This window comes from Tyto alba, unplaced genomic scaffold (genome assembly GCF_018691265.1).
Source record: "Tyto alba isolate M040663 unplaced genomic scaffold, T.alba_DEE_v4.0 Super-Scaffold_1000006, whole genome shotgun sequence".
In the NCBI taxonomy this organism is placed as follows: Eukaryota; Metazoa; Chordata; class Aves; order Strigiformes; family Tytonidae; genus Tyto; species Tyto alba.
The window spans coordinates 34276201-34295819 of NW_024881272.1; the positions used below are offsets into that span (position 1 = coordinate 34276201).

The window sequence follows — 19619 nt, forward strand, 5'->3', positions numbered from 1 at the left end:
TCCCACCTCCCCAGCGGGCTCCTGTATCACCTCGCCGTACGGCGGCACCCCAGCAGTTAACATATGGTGCAAGATGAAAGCAACTTTAAGAGAAATGCATTGCGGGGGGTGGAAAAAGAAGGAAAAAAAAAAAAAAAAAAAAAAAAAATCAAACCATAGTCAGCACCTAACGAACGACAGAGAGTGACTTACTCAGGTCATTGTCCATCTTGAACGCGATGTCCAGCTGCATGATGAAAAGCATGAACTGGAACCAGGGGCTCATCTCCTTGCTGGGGAGGGGAATGTGCACGGCAAACACGATATCGTTGGCTTCGATCTGCCGGCTCACCGCCTCGTCGAAGTCTTTGAGCTTCTCGCAGTGGTTGGGTCCCCAGGGCATCAGCCACTTGGTTTTGTGGTGGTTTTTTCTTACATCAATGCACTTCACTGACATGTAAGGAACAGCTGTAGTGGGGCTGGGAGCTGTAAATGGAAGAGAACCACATTTTTAGCATCTTTAGATATCTTATATAGTGGCTTCCCCACCAAAATATGCAGCTCCCCATTCAACTATTTGAAGGCAATTTAAAACAAATGCATCAAATGATTCTCCTTCACAGCTCCTTGATCTTGCAGTTAAGTAATTAAGTTTATTCCATCTACAGACGTATTACTGACTTTGTAGTGGGATCAAATTAGATTAGCTGAAGCAGCTGGAATCTGCCAGTTCAGTCTCAGATACCTCAGTCACACCAAAATCATACTGAAAGTTGCTGGCATCTTTCTCTGTGCATACACCCTTCTCGTCTGCTCACTCGAGCAAATCCACGTGCAAAGCCTGTGCCCGTATCACAAACCTAGATGGACGGACTAATCCTAAACCTTGTGGTCCCGCAGAGGAGGGCAGGGCTTACCGCCGTGATTTGAACCCCGCGCAGTTTCCTTGGGCAGGAAGGCTTTTCCCACTGCTGAATCACACAACTCTTTTAAGACGCCTTGGGTAATGGGGGAGAGCAGCACCGCTTTGCATCTAACCCAGCCCAGGGCCGTCCCCCAACGTCTGCAAGCCTGCAAACTTGCCGAGGGAGCCGTCCCAGCCTCGCCAAAACACCCTACGTGGAAAACAGGGGGTAAGCTGCCCACCCCCGGGGTGCTCCAAAGATCCTTGCTCACCCGCCGCTGCTAACTGGAGAGAAATGTTTTGCATAGGAAGGTGTTTCCTCCTTTGGCTGTTAAGTCAGGCGTGAAGTAATGACTATTAGATTTGTCTCTCTATTTCCCCTAGCCACAGCGGGGAGGGGGTTTAGGATAACGGGAGAAAAGGAGCCGAGTAGAGATCTTGGCCCTGGAACGCTCCCCAGACTCTGCACTGCCTCCATCACCACAGCCAGCGGCAGGGCTCTGTGCACGTGCACAAGAGGCCCCTTTTCATTCTGTCAGGACAGAGGTATCATCCCAGATCAGACAATTAAAACTATGGAGTGTACCGCTCGGCCTTTACATTGGTGAGGGAACAGTCCAACTCCGAAGTACCAATAGGGAGGAAGGCAGGACAGGAAGGCATTCCACCTTCAGCCAGAATTTCAGCATAAACCGCCTCCAAATCTGAGAGAAAGGCTTTTAAAAACCCCAAATACATCTTCAACACAGTTCTGCCACGCAAAGGCTTCTTCTGACAGCGGTACTACCCTGTTTTCCGATATCATTTGGGAAATGAATATTTTAATGTTATTTTAATGCGTCACAGAACTGGCAAACCAGAGGGACAAGCAGAGCTGGAGCTGCTCCGGTTCCTCATCTTCCCAGTATGATCCGAGGGGCTTCCACGGGTCACAAAGTCCAGCAACCAGGAGGTCGATAATTCCCCTGTCCTGTATGGATCTATAACACTTTGTCACAGAAAGAAGTATTTTTTCGCACAACAGCCAACTCGCGCTTTGACACCCAATAAATCTCACTGCAATTAAACCAGAACTGTCCTATTTTCTGAAGTATGACCAGGAAGGTACCACTGGACATGCTGTAATGAATTCCTTCCAGCTTCACAGGTTTTGTGAAGCAGATGGGGCAGGTTAACTCTTTAAGCTGTTAAAAGAGTTTTCTTGATGTCCGTTTTCACTGGAATTTGAAGAAACTGAAGTTATGCAATACAAGTTGGTGAAATGACACATTTGTGGAAAACCCCAAACTACCCAGCCCTTTTGAAAATGAAAATAAGGCTTGAAATTCAAAAATGTAAGTGCAAGCTTAACCTAACTATGTCAAAATGCTCTAATGCAAGCGGCGAGCAATGGAACGCCCCTGTACTATGAATTAAAACAGAAGCAACACACAGAATCACAGCTACCCGGGCATATAGAATCACAGCTGTGAAAACCTGCAGAGAACAGGCGCCGAGGTGGCCCCGCAGCGCTGGGGATACCCGGCCAGCCCGCCGGCTCTGTTCCCATTGTCATTGTCACCATCCTGGCGGTGACAAACGGCCCCGGGACATCCCGAACCCATCACAGCCCACCAGCAACCTCCAGCAGTAACACCCTACCTACAAACCCCAGAGTATTTCGGGGAGAAAAACAACCCAAAAGCGAGCGACACCCACTCAGGCACCCCCAGCCCCGGGTCCCCCGGGCTCCGCGCGCCGGCATCCGCCCGCGCTACGCCCAGATGATTCAGACCTGGCTCCCTTGTAATTTGGACGCAGCATCACAACAGCAGCTCGATTGCTTTTTGGGACCCAAGCCAGGAACCCTGCGCAGCATCTTCCCCAACGTGCCACCTCATTAGAAAGATGACATCCGCGCTCCTTCCTCCAGGCAGGGGACAGATGACTCAACGTGCGAGTCGGGAGGAAGTTATTAAAAAGCAGTTGTTTATAAACTGCATTTTTTCCTTTTTTTTTTTTTTTTTTCTTTTTTTTTTTTTTTTTTTTCTTTTTGACAGCAATAGGTTTCTTCTAGCTGAAAAGTAGCAGCGATGCTGGCATGAAGGGTGAGCTGGAAGGAAAGGGATTTGCTCAAGCAGGAATTCTCCCAGATTCATACCTGCCCTCGCTGGCAACCCACAGCCCAAGCGCCTCGGAGATACTGCTGCATCTCAAACCCACGCTGCACCCGGCAGCCCTCCAGGAACCACAGAAAGCTCACGCATTACAGCAGCCCCCCCCCCCCCCCCAAAAGAACAAGTCACTGATATGCCAGAAAGAAACAGCAGGACAGAATAAAATGAAGCATTCATCAAACAAACGAAATCTAGCTGCAAGCCCGGAGTTACAGGACACTTCAGTGAAGTGCCTCAAGTGCATAAAACGCTGCAGCATTTCTTTATCGTGCCTCGATGCAGAACCTAGTAACCATGGCTGAAACTGCAGCTGGAAGTGAATATTAAGGGCACTGTTGTGAAATAAGCCAGACATTCAGGGCAAGCTCTCAGAGCTTTTTGACTCTGACAGGTCTTTGTGCGATTTAAAAGTAGGCATTTCTGAATTAAGAGACATTGTTACTTCTACAGAGAAGACAAATGCTTCTTGCTTTGATGCAACTCATTATAGCCATAAATACATGTTTTCATCACTGGCTGATTATGATTTTAAATACTTGGCATGCTCAGTCAAGTATCCCCTCTGCCAAAGTTACAGCTCTGAGGAGCAAGAAGACAATTACTATATATATTCCTTGTCGGGAACTGCACACCAAACAAACGTCGGCACTTGGCTTCCATTACTTATTTGGCTCCAGTCCCATTAAATTCAAGTGAGTGTTGAACCAAGTGGAAAAAAAATGCTTTGTGAAACTGCAGCCAAGTCAACTAACAGTATTACAAAGTGCTATGCAAAACAAAGCTAGCACCGAGGGATTTCAGTTAAAACACGGTGCCAAGCAGGCTGCTTTCAGCCATTCTGCCTGTGGGCTGGTAGATGCTTCAGCTTTATGTATTAAATGATATATGTCAGCCTGTAAATAATTAAATAGCCATTTGTGCATCATACAGGGGATAAGCCTCAGCCTGTGTTCCAGCCAGCTCGCTGCGCCCGCGCAGGTGCCGTTTGGAGGGGTCAGCGGAGGGGATGACCTGGGGCTTTATCAGGTTTTTTTGCAGAAGCCAGGAGGCAATCCCCAGAGCTCGGGCTGCCCGAGGGAGCCCCGGGGGCCAGGGCAGGGACCCCTCACGCCAAGGGGCTCGACCCCTGCGGCGCCGGGTGCCGAAAGCCGTAGGCACGAGGCTGCCGGAGCTGCTGGCGCTGTCCGTGGGTGCTTCCAACCCCGCTACGGAAGAGAAAAAGCTTCCCACAGGCGAGTTTAGAGACAGGATGATTCACAGCAAACGCTTTCGGAGCAACAGCCACCATCTCCAAGGAGCCGGGGGGGCCCGTGCCCGTGGGAAGGGGGCAGGAGGGGGCTGCTGCCACCAGAGCCCTCCTTAGCTCCGATGGGACAAACCGGCTCACAGCTTCCTGAAAAACCCACCTGCACGGAAATAACACCAACACAGTCTGAGCAGCCTCTCTTTCGCAGTTCACTGGTCTTCGTACCAGTTTGGGGAGTGAAGACACTGTATGTAGCCTCTTTGACCCTTGTTTGCATATATGCCATGAACACATTTGTCTCGAAGGGACGCGGTGACTGGCCGGCGCTGCTGGGGAACGGGGAAGCCGCCCGCTCCACCTCCTCCAGCGGAGGCTCCGGAGGCACCCGGCTCACTGCAAAGGCCCCGGGGATCTATCCCAAATTCCACGGGTCACAGCCCACCCTGCCACGGAAGCACGGCTCCTGCCAGCAGCTCCAGCCGGTCAGCCCGGTGCGTTCAGCAGCGTGGTCGCTGCTTCCCCGGGGAGAACTTCTGACAAACCTGCAAAGCCATGTCAGTTATGTCTTTAACAGATTGAAACAACTCTTGCGCATCATTTCCAGCATGGCCTTCAGCGAGACTTTTCTCAAGCTATGTCCCTAAGAAACAGCAGCAGTTTAAAAGGGTAGAGACCTTGAGGTCCCGGAGGGAAACAGAAGTTGAACCGCTTTCAGTTTTGCATGACCCAAAACCACTCGGTCTTGCCTTAAACTGGTAGCGGCGTTTCACCCAAAGATGACAGGGTTCTGGAATAACTCCAAAGAAGAGGATTTGAAGGAGACATCTCAGCATACTTTTTACATCCACTGGCCAGAGAGGTCAAAGATCTTACAACCCGATTCAGCAAAAGATGACATGATTTGGTTTCTCAGCGCTGGTGACCATCCTCATTGCCAAGATAGAGAGGATTTCTCTCCTACATCTCAACGGGAATGGTAATTCTTTCGCTTCATGTAGACTAAACAGAGTACGAGTGGAGGCAAACAGTGATTCCTCACACGGGTGGGATACCCCGAACCACCCAACGCTGCTTCTGCCCCCTCTAGATCCTCCAGAGCAAAACCCTACAGCATCTGCTGAAGAAGCTGAGCATCCTGCCCCAAATACCCAGCAAACTGGTAAACAGCCATGAATTCTGAGAGGACCTGAGGGAGCGTCCCCATTTTTATCACTCCACATACAGACTAAATATTAAGCTACTACACAGCAGTCAAAGTGGAGTTCACACGTGCTAGAGATTACTGCTGGCTGGAGCACGTGCACACACCAGTCCCAATGAGTATATATTTAATTTCTTCCGATTTATTTAGTCACCACTTTCTTCGCTCTCTTTTCCCAATGCCTCGAATCTTTGCCCTCTATCAAACAGCCGCATTTCATTCCTCAAAACAGCTTTTCATGCTGTTTCTACAACCCAGGAGGTCAGACTGACCAAGTCTTACCATTCACTGGCTCGCGAGAGGCATTGGGAGATCCTACTCTCGCCTGCAAGGGTGAAGCCTCCCCACGCCAAGCAGCAACTGCATTTGCACTAGTTGGTGATCGCACGAGGGCGTCTGCCGTGGAGCCCGTCGTACGGGTGTGACGAGGCGACCACCAACACCGTTGGCTTTTCGCCTCAGAAGGGTCACAGCTGGTTGTCCCTGGAGCTCCCCCTTCTCCTGCATGCCGTGTCCCAGGTCTTGCTCTTCCCTCACACCCCACACCCCCCCCCCCCCCCCAAGACGTTTCTGCTGCTCTTCACCCAACCCGCTCCCTCCCACTGTTGGGTGCATTTACAGCTGACACTTGGCTGCCCCTACAGAAAACTCAGGGGCCCAAAGCTTAGTTGGGGCAGAGAAGAAAGACCAAGAATGACAGTAGAGGAAGGAGGCCTTTTGGTGGCCATGAATCTTTATTGAATATTCAAGCAGGGGGGAAAAAATGACATTTCAGCTTCAAATTTTTAAGAGGAAAAAAAAAAAAAAAGTGAAGTTGAACCCGTTAGATCTTTAGGACGGACAGAAGAAAAGACAGCCTACTTTCTCTGCACAGCTATCAATCTTTATTAAATACCCTCGCACATCTTTGTGCCGCCAGCAAAACTTGTTCCTACCTATCTCTTGGGCTTCACCTCTCCTGCAAAGCATGGTGGTGATGGGCAAGGGCAAATGGGACAGAGACTCGTTCAGACAAACTCCAGCACCATTTGTAGCCCTCTGGACTCACCCTGAAAGATGTCAGCAAACAGCACTAGGCAGCTGTAGAACTGTTTTTTTTTTTAAATTCCTGACGTCCCGGTTCAAACCTTGGTGGGGGCTAAGCCTGTAACGCTTTAACATCTCTCTAGTACAGCCGTAAGTAGCTTTCCTTTAGTTTCAGCTATACTGTCCTCAAAGCAGTCTATCCCCATTAATATGTAGGCATTCGTTGCCCTTTTCTGAGAAGAAAAGCAGAAAATAGGAATGTGACTATAAAGGGGCTTATGGCTCAGAGGGGGGAAAAAAAAAAAAAAAAAAAGAACCCACAACAAAAAAACAAACACAAAACCCCAACCATTTCACTGTATTTAGACTTAACTCTTTGGGTCAAAAAGAAACTTACTATGAAATAAGTGAGCTCGTTTTTTCAATATTTTCATTTGACAATATTACATATGCCTGGATTTGTACGAGAGCCACCATCACTCAGTTTATTAATTTCAGTAAGTTAAGTAGATCTTCAAAAAGCTCCTGTGATAAACCCGCAGATAATTCCTTCTTTTTTCCTTCCTCCGTGCTCCTGCGAACAAGGTATTCAGCCCAGTTACAAGAACAACACCCCCTCTCTGCTCCCACGTGAATACTTACCTCTATGATATGTATTTTGTACCTTCTCATCTAGAACACCTACAGCATTTCAAATTAACTACTGACCCTTGCTCTTGCACCATAAACAAGCCCTTTAGAAAATCTCAATTGCATTGTGTCTACATTGATTAAAGCTTGAATCCTACTGACCTCATGTGGTGTTAACTTCTCCCAGGCACCAGGAGCATTCTGCTTTTCTACTCAATTACCCCCTTCTGTGCAGAGCCATCACTACCCAATGCGCACACACAATGGACTTCTGCTTCATTACACTAACCAGCAGCAGGATAGGAATAAACAAGCTAATTTATCATCGGACAGACTGAGCTTTTCCAATGAGAACAGTGAGAACCCGAATAACATTCTACATACTTGTTATTTATAAATATATACTTATTGCAGCATGAAAGTTTTCTACCTCCCTCCTTCCTTGAATTGATGCTACCAGTTTAATAAGTTAATGGGAGTGACCACTACTGCAGTCTTTATTTTTTTTTTATTACTAGTTATTATTTCACAAGCTACATGAAAGCCTTTTTCTGAACACTGCAGCAGCTTTTATATGCAGAATTGCTGTACATTTAAATCATCTAATTAATCTTTAAAAAAAAAAAAAAAAACCAAGCCAAAAACAAACAAAAAACCCCCTGCTACCTACTAGAAGCCCACTCCCCTTGAGAAAGGTAATTCTTTCTTACCATCTGACTTTAAGTTTTATCAAGACCAGTCCTTTAAAGCCCCAGGGCACCATTACACCCTTATTTACAGTGGGAGTTACCAGACATACTGTTGCAGCCCGACACCTTTATTTCTGTCATCTCCAGCAGATTTCCTTTTTTTTTTTTCTTTTTTTTTTTTTCTTTTTTTTTTTTTTCTGTAATACTACAGGTTTCTCTGTCTTTTTTTGTTCCAGACCATAAAAGCAAACCTGCCCAAAGCACCAGAGCCTAGTTTGGAAGATGCCTGACCCAAGCCCCTGGGCTGCAGCCAGGTCTCTGGCTTTGGCCGTGGGGAACGCGCCGGGCGCGGGCTGTGCCTCTCCCTCCTCCAGCGAGGGTGTTCCCTGGGCCAGCCCCGGCTTTTCCACCTCCTCTGGAGGGTGCCGGGAGTCCTGAGCCAGCTCAGAGTCCGGCTGGATGGAAGGTGACATTTGGGGGCCAAACTCAAACCTCCCACCTTAGGAGACTGGGGTTGGGGGTGAGCTGCCAGGATTTGGAGGTCCCTAAGCAAGCACTGCAGCCAGCAGAAGAGTCTTGCTGTGGTTTTGAGGAATTCCTGTGCTTTCTTAGCTTCCCATAACCATGCAGTAGCTAGACAGACATGTGTGTTTTAACATGTTGGAGGGGTGGCTGGTTTTCTGTGTTTTGTTTTGTTTTTTGTTTTGTTTTTTGTTTGTTTGTTTGTTTGTTTGGTTTTTTTGCTCAAGATTTGTTCTTCGATGCTACTTTTGTAGCTTTGAGCCACGCTAACAGAAAAATTGTCCGGGCCTCTTTAGAGCAGCATAAACTCAAGATTTTCTTCAAGAAATCAGCTTGCAAAGAGCCACGGGAACCGCTGTGCCAAGAGTCTTTAAAACAGAAAGTGCAGTCGGGATCCCCGCGGTGGGAGCGGGAGCGCGAGCACCCTGCCAAGCACCAACCAAAGGGCTTCTGGGGAACAGTCTTGCTCTCGGAGATAAGGGATGATTCCCTCAGCCCCAGGCAAATCACAGAGCAAGAAAATCTTAGAGGCACTAGAGTACAAGTAGATTTGCAGGGAGAGCTAAATGAATGACCTCCAGGATTCATATACACACGCAACAGCAGCAACAAATGCAAACGAAGACAGCACTAGCAGTATGAGTTCCATAAATGCAGAAGTAGATGTTCAAAAAATACTTCATTTAAAAGAAGGGAAAACAAAAGGTAGACCTGGTTTACTAATTGCCACAGACAGTTTGATCTTTTTCCAAGTCATCCTTTGTCAATTCTCGACTCGGATGAAATGCATTTCCTGCTACGCCCAGCCAAGATATTAAATCCCTGAAAACAGAGGTCTAAAATAGCAGTATGCCCTGACGTTATCCAGCAGCTTTTCTCCTGGGCGACAGCCTGAACCTCCCTACGTCGAACACTACAGAGAACAAGGTACCGTGAACGATGCTGAGATATGTAAAGAATTTCATCTGCATTTGAATGGCGGGGGGTGGGGGGGGGGATCAGCTCCTGGGAGCAGGCAGACACCTTGTGCCCTTCAAAGGCTTTCCGAGGCTCTCCCAGAGTTATAACTTGACTTCAAAGACCATCAGTGTTATTTACCAAGGAAAAGACTTCCTGCTCCATCCTCATCCCTCGCAAAGCACAGAGAGGCCGCACGCCCAACGCTTGCGAAGGGGCCAGGTCATGTTTAAAACCAAGCCTGGTTAGTTAGTACCAGCACAAAAAAAAAAAAAGGAGAGGCAAGAGGACTGTCCTCTTCACGCAAACAACCAGGCACGGAGCTGCCCTGCTGCATCTCTCCCTAGTTAACTGTAAGTTTGGAAGCAATGCAACTGGGAGAAGAGCAAAAAAAAATTAGCAGCTCGAAGGATTTAGAGCCTCGCTGCCCGCTCCTCAGGCCCCCAGCTCGGACGTTTCTGCCTGGGAACTCTCAATTTCTGGCACATTTGCTCATTCAGCTACAGTTACAGCTCTTAAAAAAAAGAATTGAGCAGACCTAAACTAAATAGACATGACCTTTCATGTCTGCTTTTTCATCGGCTCCCACTGCTTCTGCCAAGGCTGCAGCACTGAAGGAATGTGTCTATACAGAGGAGTTTATTGGCATTCATGTCCATGGTACAGCACCGACCTATTCAGCACAGCTTGCCCATCTTCTGGAGAGGCCAGCGATGAAAGAAAGTCAGGCACAGAGAAATCGTCTTTGTCCTGGAGCCCACAGACACTCTTCCCTAGCAGGCTGCATCCACATACCTCAGAAATCAGAGCATCTCTCCTGTCAAAAGATCAGTTCGGCCCCAAGAAGGTAATGAAATCCTAGGAAAGAAAATTAAATCCTGGAAACTCACTGCTCAGGAGCCAAATCAGACATTTAGATAATGAACTGGAATTGTTGATAGTTGCTCAGCCATTTATACACATGACTCATTATCTCTCTGGGCGAGACACACAAGTAAGAGTTTTATTTGCTCCAGTCAAAACAATTCTGTTTTTTCAACCTTAAGCCAAAGGAAGGGAGCAGTGAACCTGCACCTTCTTAAATGCATCCCCCTCATCCCAGAAGACTCACGTGCTAAATAAATACCTTCACTTTTCCAGTCACTTGGATTTGTAAAGCGTACGGCTGGGCGCTGAACTTTCAGTACTTAACTGTATGTGTGCCCGCTCCCGGACTTTGCATTACAGAGAGCTTCTCCTGCACTCAGTCGGCTCACGTGAGCTGAAACCAAGATAATCTGTGACTTGGGACGAGGCGTCCTTGGAGTCCTGGAAGTAACTCACATAAAAAGTTACTGAAAAGCTGCCTCTCCAATAACTCGTCTAAAGGAACAAACCCTGCAGTTTTTAAGCTTCCCGCGGCGCTGGAAAACCAGCCCAGCCCAGCCCGTGGAGCACAAGGTGGTTTAACAACAAACCAGCGGGCGTGGGGGCGTCGGGGGGCTGCGGGTCTGGACGTCTGTCCGGCTTCTGCGGTGAGCGGGCAGGGGCACAAAGCCCACCGAGGTGCGGGAAAGCCTGCCCGGGAGCCAGCAGCACCAGGAGGCTCTGCGGGAGCTGCAGAGCATTAATGCAAAGGGCCCCCCGCTTTGGGATTTGATTAACACAAAATTTCCGGCTATCCCCACGAGCTCTGGGCAGATTTGAGCAGTTAAGTCTGTTGTCTTCCCTCTTTTTTTACTCTTTTTTAAATATATCTAAAAGAACGTCAGGGTGCAAAGGAAATTAGAGGGACACCACCAGCAGCTTCCCACGAGGTACACCGAGGAAGATAATTTGTAATCGAGAGCTTTGGTTTAAAGAAAACCAAGAGGCATTAAGCCCACGCTAGAGTCAAGTCCGATTTCCACACACACAGAGAATTTCTGCCCCCCCGGTCGGGAGGACACGAGGTGTCCCAGCTGAGTGCCGGCCCCGGAGCAGCAGTTGGGGTGTGACCCCCGTCGGAACGCCCTGGTTAAAACTCCCGGTACCAAGCACGGCCAGAGGGATGCTGCTGCGGCCGGTCCAGCCGCCGGAAGGTTTGGTCCTCACGCCGAGGCCGGCGCCAGCTCGCCTGGCTCCACGCGCTGGTGAGCACAACTCGAAGGCTGGACGAGCCCGGTGGCACCCCTGGAGACAGCCAGGATGGCAGGGAGCTGCCCAAACCCAGAAGCCAGAGCATCTACACACAAAGTGCGTGCGGGCTCGTGGGAACGCTGGCATGACGAAATTAACCGTAGCCTAATTCCTCCCAAACATTAATGCTGCCTTGAACAACAACAGAAAACGTTTGATCCCATTCTCTTACACGAGATGTAGGCTATCGCTTAGAGCAGGGTAGTGAGGACAAGGTTGCATTATGACTAATTTTATGGATCGTGTTTTATCGCGTGCTGAAATATCCTAACAGAACATGCAACACGTAATCCAGAAGCATAACCTTTAAACAAGCTGTTTACCAGGGAACGGAGCAGACACCAGAAATTCTGCCGGGTTTGAAAACAGGACGGTTTGAAGCAGTGACAGTCCCAGTTGTCTGGAGCCGACAGTTCATTACCATAGCACAACAACAAAGAAACCGCTCAATAAAATTATCTTTTGAGGTGTTTTCTCAACTCCCTAGCTTTGCAAAGCTCCCTCAGACCGCCACAGGAACTTCACCCCAGGAAGGGAACGACTCCCATACATGCACATCTCATGCTTTGCCAACATACACTTCTAAGCAAAATCCATGCGAGAGCTGATAAGACTCCTGTTTCTAAATAAAATCGCTGTTGGAAACGTGCAAGCGTATGAAAAGTCAGACATTATGCAGCTGACTGCTCAAAAAACAGCTAGAGAACCACCACTGGCAGAAACCCCCAATTTCAGAAAAAATGAAGCTTTGTCATCATTGTCATATCAGGTACCAACGCACTGCATTTGTGTATTTTGGACTTGCACAAGTATTCCGTTAAAATAGAGCACTTAGTCATTGTTTTGAAATATGACCTAACTGACTGCTAAAGGAAAGGCTGGTTTAGCTTTGTAGCCCTGTTCCAGTTGTGTACATATTTTGGTTTGTCTAGACCTGAATAAACTAAAATAACTAGATTCTTGGTGTCTGTTTGGTGCGCTGGATCAAACCAGACCAGGAACGCTATTTCAGTGACACCTCGGCTCCCATCCCACCTCGTGTCACCCCTCTCGGCAGAGCAGCAGCCCCGGGTCGTTGCTCCCAGAGCTATCAGCACTCTGAGCACCCACTGCCGCCACCCACCCATTTCTCACCAGATGCCTCTTGGAAAATGCCACAGGCGAGGGGCCAGGACCCCGGGCTGCAGGCCCCAAGGGTGCTCCAAGGGATCGGCCCCAAGGCGCTGGCGCCGAGCTTCCAGGGACATGGGGACCCCAACAGCGAGGCACGCTCCGGGGCTAATTCCCTGGAAAAGTTTCATGCAGACCCCCAGATTGTGATGCTCTGGGGCTAATTACCAGGAATAATTTCATGTAGACCCCCAGATTGTGATGCTCTGGGGCTAATTCCCTGGAAAAGTTTCATTTCGACCCCTGGGTTGCAATGCTCGGGGGCTAATTCCTGGGAAGAGTTTCATGCAGACCCCCAGATTGTGATGCTCCGGGGATAATTCCTGGGAAGAGTTTCATGCAGACCCCCAGATTGTGATGCTCTGGGGATAATTACCAGGAATAGTTTCATGCAGACCCCTAGATTGTGATGCTCTGGGGCTAATTCCCTGGAAAAGCTTCATTTCGACCCCTGGGTTGCAATGCTCGGGGGCTAATTCCGGGGAAGAGTTTCATGCAGACCCTCAGATTGTGATGCTCCGGGGCTAATTCCCTGGAAAAATTTCATTGACACCCTGGGGTTGCAATGCTCCAGGGCTAATTCCTGGGAATAGTTTCATGCAGACCCCCAGATTGTGATGCTCCAGGGATAATTCCTGGGAAGAGTTTCATGCAGACCCCCAGATTGTGATGCTCTGGGGATAATTACCAGGAATAGTTTCATGCAGACCCCTAGATTGTGATGCTCTGGGGCTAATTCCCTGGAAAAGCTTCATTTCGACCCCTGGGTTGAAATGCTCGGGGGCTAATTCCTGGGAATAGTTTCATGCAGACCCTCAGATTGTGATGCTCCGGGGCTAATTCCCTGGAAAAATTTCATTGACACCCTGGGGTTGCAATGCTCGGGGGCTAATTCCTGGGAATAGTTTCATGCAGACCCCCAGATTGTGATGCTCCGGGGCTAATTCCCTGGAAAAGTTTCATTGACACCCTGGGGTTGCAATGCTCCAGGGCTAATTCCTGGGAAGGGTTTCATGCAGACCCCCAGGTTGTGATGCTCCTGGGTCAGTTCCCGGGATTAGTTTCATTGAGACCCTGGGGTTGCAATGTTCCAGGGCTATTTCCTGGGAAGAGTTTCATGCAGACCCCCAGACTGTGATGCTTCCAGGCTAATTCCCAGGAATAGTTTCATGCAGACCCCCAGATTGTGATGCTCTGGGGCTAATTCCCAGGAAAAGCTTCATGCAGACCCCCGGGTTGCGGTGCCTTGCTTGCGTGTCACTACGCCCGATGTTGGGGGCCCACATCTAGTTTGCACCCAAGATCTTCGAGTCGTTTCACAGGCACCATACACACTTAGGGCGTTGGAGCCCATCGGCACTGCGGCCCCACAGCCACTAATCAGAGAGGGGGGGAGAGCCTCTTAACTCCTTGAGTGCAACAGAAGCGGTAAATACTCTGGAGGAAAAAACAGTCTGGGTGATTGATTAGTGCAGTTTTACCTTGCTCCAAGATCAGAAGTGGCTGTTTTCCAGCAATTAAAGAAAGTTTACCCACAATAAGCCCTGAGGACTCATCCCAAATTGCTGTCTCGGTTCCAGCAGAGCTGCCCACCCAGCTTCCCAGCACCAGCGTGGGCCCCCCACCCAGGACAGGGCCCCCGCCGTGGGTGCCGGCTGGCAGCAGCCGGTAAGGCAGGGAAGAGGCAAGATGGAAGACTGAACTAACAGCATCCAAGTTCTTTCACCTCCGAATCCCTACAAACCTGAACAAAAACCTTTCTGTGTATTCCTTATAAAGCTAAACAGAAATACGGCTGTTTCTCACAGCCAGATGGTCAGAAAAGTCCCGTTTCTGTCCTCAACACCTTCCTTTTGTGCAAGCAACTTACTTTTTTTTAAGCTGAAAAGTGAGAAGGTACTAGAAAAACACTTTTCAGATGAACAGAGTCTGGCTTCTCTGCACAACACAGGCCAAGACATTTTATCTAATGAACCAGCGTTGGGTTCAGTAACCTACTCCTGAACCAGCTCTTTTTAAAGAAAAGAAAAAGGAATGAAGGGGAAAAAAAAAAAAAAAAAGCCAATCCAAATAATATTCACATCCACAAGACTAGAAAAACTGGGTTTTAACCCGGTGTTTGCCACTGACTCCTTTGTGATTAAAGAACGAGGAATTGAAGCAAGAGGATGAGGGGAAACTATAAAGTTTTTGAAAATTGTATTTAGTAGAATTCCTATGGCTCTTAAGAACTGATAATTAGGCTACAAATGCAAAGCACTAACGTGCATGGGGAACACCGGCTCTGCTTTCTGAGGAATGGCTGTAGGCATTTCTTCACCATCTCTCAAATAAAGACCCCCGCGAGAACAATCCGATTTTTCTTCTCCCAAAGAAAACGTGCAACAGTTTTTTCCCGGTGCCCTTTCAGAGCAACGCGATTTCAGTTCCCCCCACTCGTGACTGAAAATCCCCCCCGGCCCCGAATAGGAGCCTGGACCGGGGGAAGGGGAATGAACCCCCGGGGCAGGGAAGGGGAGGGGGGGGGCCCCGGGCTAAGGAACCCCCAGGGCAGCACTGCCCTTCCCCAACATCCCCCCCCCCCCGCAAATCACCCAAGCAGCCCGAGAGGATCACTGCAAGGAGCCGCCGCACAATTCAGCTGCTTTCTAGTAAAAAAAAAAAAAAAAAAAAAAAAAAAAAAATTTCCCCCCAAAAAATATTCCCGGGACTGCCCCAAACCCTTGCTCTCCTCCATCTTCCTCCTTCCAGCTCCTTCCCCAGGCAAAAAAATCAAAACCCCCGAAGGCAGAGGGGGTGGCAAACCCCGGCTGCGAGTTTGTTGCCGAAGGTTACACCCGTGCCAGCGCTCCCCCGAGGATTTGGTGCCGCTCCCCGCCAGCTAATGAAGAAATAAACACAATCTGGGCTTAAAAAGTTTTAGGCGAGGAGGAGGTTTGCGTGCCAGAAGCCGTTGGGCGGGGGGGGGGGGGGAAGCGGCTCAGGGAGGGCTGGATGTCACCCCCCAAAAAAACTTCAAACAGCGGCTGGGGGGACGTGCCCGGCCCCCGCGGCCAGGAGCACGGCGGGGGGGGGGGGGGAGGGTTGTGGGGGGGTGTTTGAGCCCCCTCCCCCCCCAAACAGCCACGCGGTTTTTCCGTCTGCCGAAACAACCCCGACCCGACCCCACGCGGTTCCAGGCGCCTTCTGGAAGCGGATGGGGGGGCGAGGGGGGTCCCCCACGAAAAACGAGCCGGGAGAAAAGCGCGAGTGCGGGGGGGGGGGGGGGGGGGCCAGCACCCCCAAACGCGGCCCCCGTACCCCGGAGCCGGTAGACACAGTCCTGTCTTCGCCCGGAGCAGCGCCCATTAATTTTCCTTTTTTTTTTTTTTTTTTTTTTAATAAATCCTTTTTTTTTTTTTTTTTGTTAGCGTGATGGCAAACGGTGAGGTTTCCTCCTGCGGTCGGTTGGGAGGCCGAGAAACGGGGAGGGGCAGAGGTACGAAAAGAGTGGAGGAAGAATTATTTTAAAAAATATTTGCAAAAAAAAAAAAAAAAAAAAAAAAAAAAGAAGAAAAACCAACCCAACCCCAACTTTGCCATGCGAGGCTTCCCTGCGCGATCAGTCGCCATACTGACGCTTCCCCCCCTTCCTCTTTCTTTAAGTACAGACTGAAACCAGGCCAAAAAAACTTTTCTCTGCCCCTTCTTTTCTTGCAGGCACTAGAGTGAAATGTGCACAAAGAGGCCCAGGGAGCCGTGTTTTCTTAACTACAATAGCAGGGCTAATTAGATCATAGGAGCGAGTCAGCGATACTGTAACAAGTAGCTAAACAACACGAGCGAGGAGAGGAGGAAGAGAAAGTTTTGCACCTTCAGCACTCACCGATCAGACCTCCCACCAGAAAGGCGATGACTTGGAAAACCAGCAGGATCCCCCCGACGATGCACAGCTTTTTGGTGCTCATGTTCTCGATGATGGCCCCAGCCATCTTCGCCCGGCTCTAAGCCCCCCCCCCGCTCCGGGGAGGGGGGGGTGGTAGGGGGGTGTGGGATGGGGATGGGGGGGTCGGCACTGATTGCCCGGGCCCGCCGGGAAGCGGCTCCCCCCGCCGCCGCCGCCGCCGCCGCCGCCGCCGCCGCCGCCGCCGCCGCCGCCGCCGCCGCCGCCCGCCGTGATTGTGGCCGCTGCTCGGCTGCATGTGGCTGCTTTAAAGGAGCTGGGAGCGGGTCACATGACGCCGCCTCCACCGCCCCTCCCCGCTCCTCCAGCCCGGCCCCCCCCCCCCAAAAAAAACCTCCCCCCCCAACCCCCGGGTACCCCCCCCCAGTAAGCGCCAGCAGCACCCCGCTGGGGTTACTGGGGGGGGGGGGGTACTGGGGGTGCAGTGTGGTTGTGCGGCAGCGCTGCAGGTGAACGCCTCTTTTTTTTTTTTTTTTTTTTTTTTTTTTTTTTTTTTTTTTTGGGGGGGGGGGGTTGGGGGGAGCAGCGCTGGCCTCACGCCGAATTTACGAAGGCGGTTCGCTGTGTGTGTAAACCCCCCCCCCCTCCCCCCCCAAGTTTCCACCTCGTGTATGTACGTGTGTGTGTTTCCCCCCCCCGCGGTTTTCCCACACCCCCGAGGCTTTGTCTTTTCCCTCGGGATTCTCGCCCCTTCGTTTCTCGCCACGGGCACCCCCCCCCCCCCCCCCCCCCCGCCACCGCTCCCTGGAGCCCCCCCCACAGCACCCCGGGGTTGCAGCACCCAGCCGCGGCTGTGCCCCCCCCCCCCCCCCCCAAGGACCCGCGTCCCGCCGCCCGCCCCGACGCGCGGTGAGGGGCGCGGGAGAACTCGTCGTGCGTGGCTGAAAGGGGCCGGGGAGCTGCTGGGAGCGCTGCTCGGGGCCAACCCAGCCGCGGGAGGGAACGACCGGTGGTCAAAAGACCGACAGGACCCCTCAAACCGAAAGTCAAGTCTTTGGAGGAGCGAACCGACAACCCGAGGCATGGCATAGTAACGGCGTGAAAGGATGGAAGAGCAAAGATGAAACGGCAAAAAAATCCTGTTTCTCACAGGATCTGCAGCTCGGAATCTTAAGTTTTGTTCTGCGACCGGCATCGCAGCGTGTAACCAAATGATGAGCTGTTAGAACAATGGTAGAAACAGATGATTAACCTTGAAACAACCCGTTATTGTGTATACTTGACAAAAAAGTAGAAGCTGAGGTAGGAATAATGGGAAGTAGAGACAACCAACTGCCTATGTCTGCCAAATTATGCAGAAACTAGGTGAAAGCTAATTCGGGCAGGGGTCCACTGCGACCACCAACCCTAACCGACTCACTGACCACCGACTCTACACTCCAAACTCAAAAGAAGAAGGTGGAGAGGGCAACCTAGGCATGTGTGCTAGTTTACATGCCAAGTGTAACCACTTAGTATCAAGGTATTGAGTATGTATAAATTGTGTGTATAAATAATCCTAATTTTGGGGACCCCAGTGTGCCTTCTTGGGATGGGCACCCATGCATGTGCATCTACGTCATAAATCCAAATATCAATATCTCAACTCTGTATGTTGATCGGCTCTTTGCACACCGGGTGAAGAACCCCCATTTTTGGGACAAGAAGAAAGTAGTAACAAGAAAAAAAAAAAACAAAAAAAAACAAAATAAACCCAACAAGTTTAGAAGAAACAAATGGAAAAAACCCACACCACAGAAATCACAGTAGGATTGCAGAAGCGGTGGCAGTGCAGTGTGGCAGCCCTGCTGCCAAACCTACCAGGCTTCCAGCGTCGTGTTGGGTGTGTTGGGGATCCAGAGCGCATCTGCGTGTGGATCTGCTTCGCCTCGGCCTGGTGGGAGAGTTGTGTGGTGCAAGGGTACAGGTAAACAGCGACAAAAAGGAATCTAGAAATTCCAGGAGGAGCAGAGAAGCAGAGGGCACAGGGCTTGGCTCGTAAGGAAAGACCACGCCAGACCTTGACTATGCAATGTACAGCCCACGCAAAGGTGAGCGCAAGGATTGTAGGTATTTGGTGTTTTGCTGGTGGATGTTTAGGAAGAGGGGAGGGGCGTGTGCCCCTGCCCGAGATCCGGACTCGGTCACCACCACCAGCCCCCGGCCTCTGCGCCCATTCCCTGACCAGAGCAGGGACCATGGCTGGCACCCCCAGCAAGGTGGGCAAACTCAGCACCCCCGGCAAGGTGGGCAAACTCAGCACCCCCGGCAAGGTGGGCAAACTCAGCAATCCTAACAAAGTGAGCAAATTCAGCAATCCCAACAAAGTGAGCAAATTCAGCAACCCCAGCAAGGTGGGCAAACTCAGCACCCCCAGCAAGGTGGGCAAACTCAGAAACCCCAGCAAAGTGGGCAAACTCAGAAACCCCAGCAAAGTGGGCAAATTCAGCAACCCCAGCAAGGTGGGCAAACTCAGCACCCCCGGCAAGGTGGGCAAACTCAGCACCCCCAGCAAGGTGGGCAAATCTGGCAATCCCAACAAAGTGGGCAAATTCAGCAATCCTAACAAAGTGAGCAAACTCAGCAACCCCAGCAAAGTGGGCAAATTCAGCAACCCCAGTAAAGTGAGCAAATTCAGCGACCCCAGCAAGGTGGGCAAACTCAGAAACCCCAGCAAAGTGGGCAAATTCAGTGACCCCAACAAAACAGGCAAATTCAGCAACCTCAGCAAAGCGAGCAAATTCAGCAACCCCAGCAAGGTGGGCAAATTCAGGGACCCCAGCAAAGTGGTCAAATTCGGCAACCCCAACAAAGAGAGCAAATTCAGTGACCCCAACAAAACAGGCAAATTCAGCAACCCCAGCAAAGCGAGCAAATTCCCGCCTGGAGCCCAGAACGCAGCCCCCCTGCTTCAGTGCATTCAGAGGAGCATTTAACCCTCAGAGCCCCAGGGTGCCCGGGACATGCAAACACGTAATGCTGGAGGCCAACCAACCACAGGGTGGGGTATTTTGGATGATGTGATAAGGTGTGATATTACCATCGAGATCCTGGATACAA

The 19619-nt window shown here is 50.5% G+C and overlaps 1 protein-coding gene across 1 annotated transcript in view; it reads right to left on the reverse strand.

Moving 5' to 3' along the window:
• Positions 1 to 16742, reverse strand: part of WLS (Wnt ligand secretion mediator) — a 40254-nt gene extending 23512 nt beyond the window's left edge. The window contains exons 1-2 of the mRNA XM_033007184.2: positions 16503 to 16742; positions 193 to 465 (exon numbers count right to left, since the gene is read on the reverse strand). Of these exons, the coding sequence (XP_032863075.2) occupies positions 193 to 465; positions 16503 to 16608 (379 nt within the window). The 5' untranslated portion in view covers positions 16609 to 16742. The remainder of the gene's footprint in view (positions 1 to 192; positions 466 to 16502) is intronic.
• Positions 16743 to 19619: the final 2877 nt, after the last annotated feature.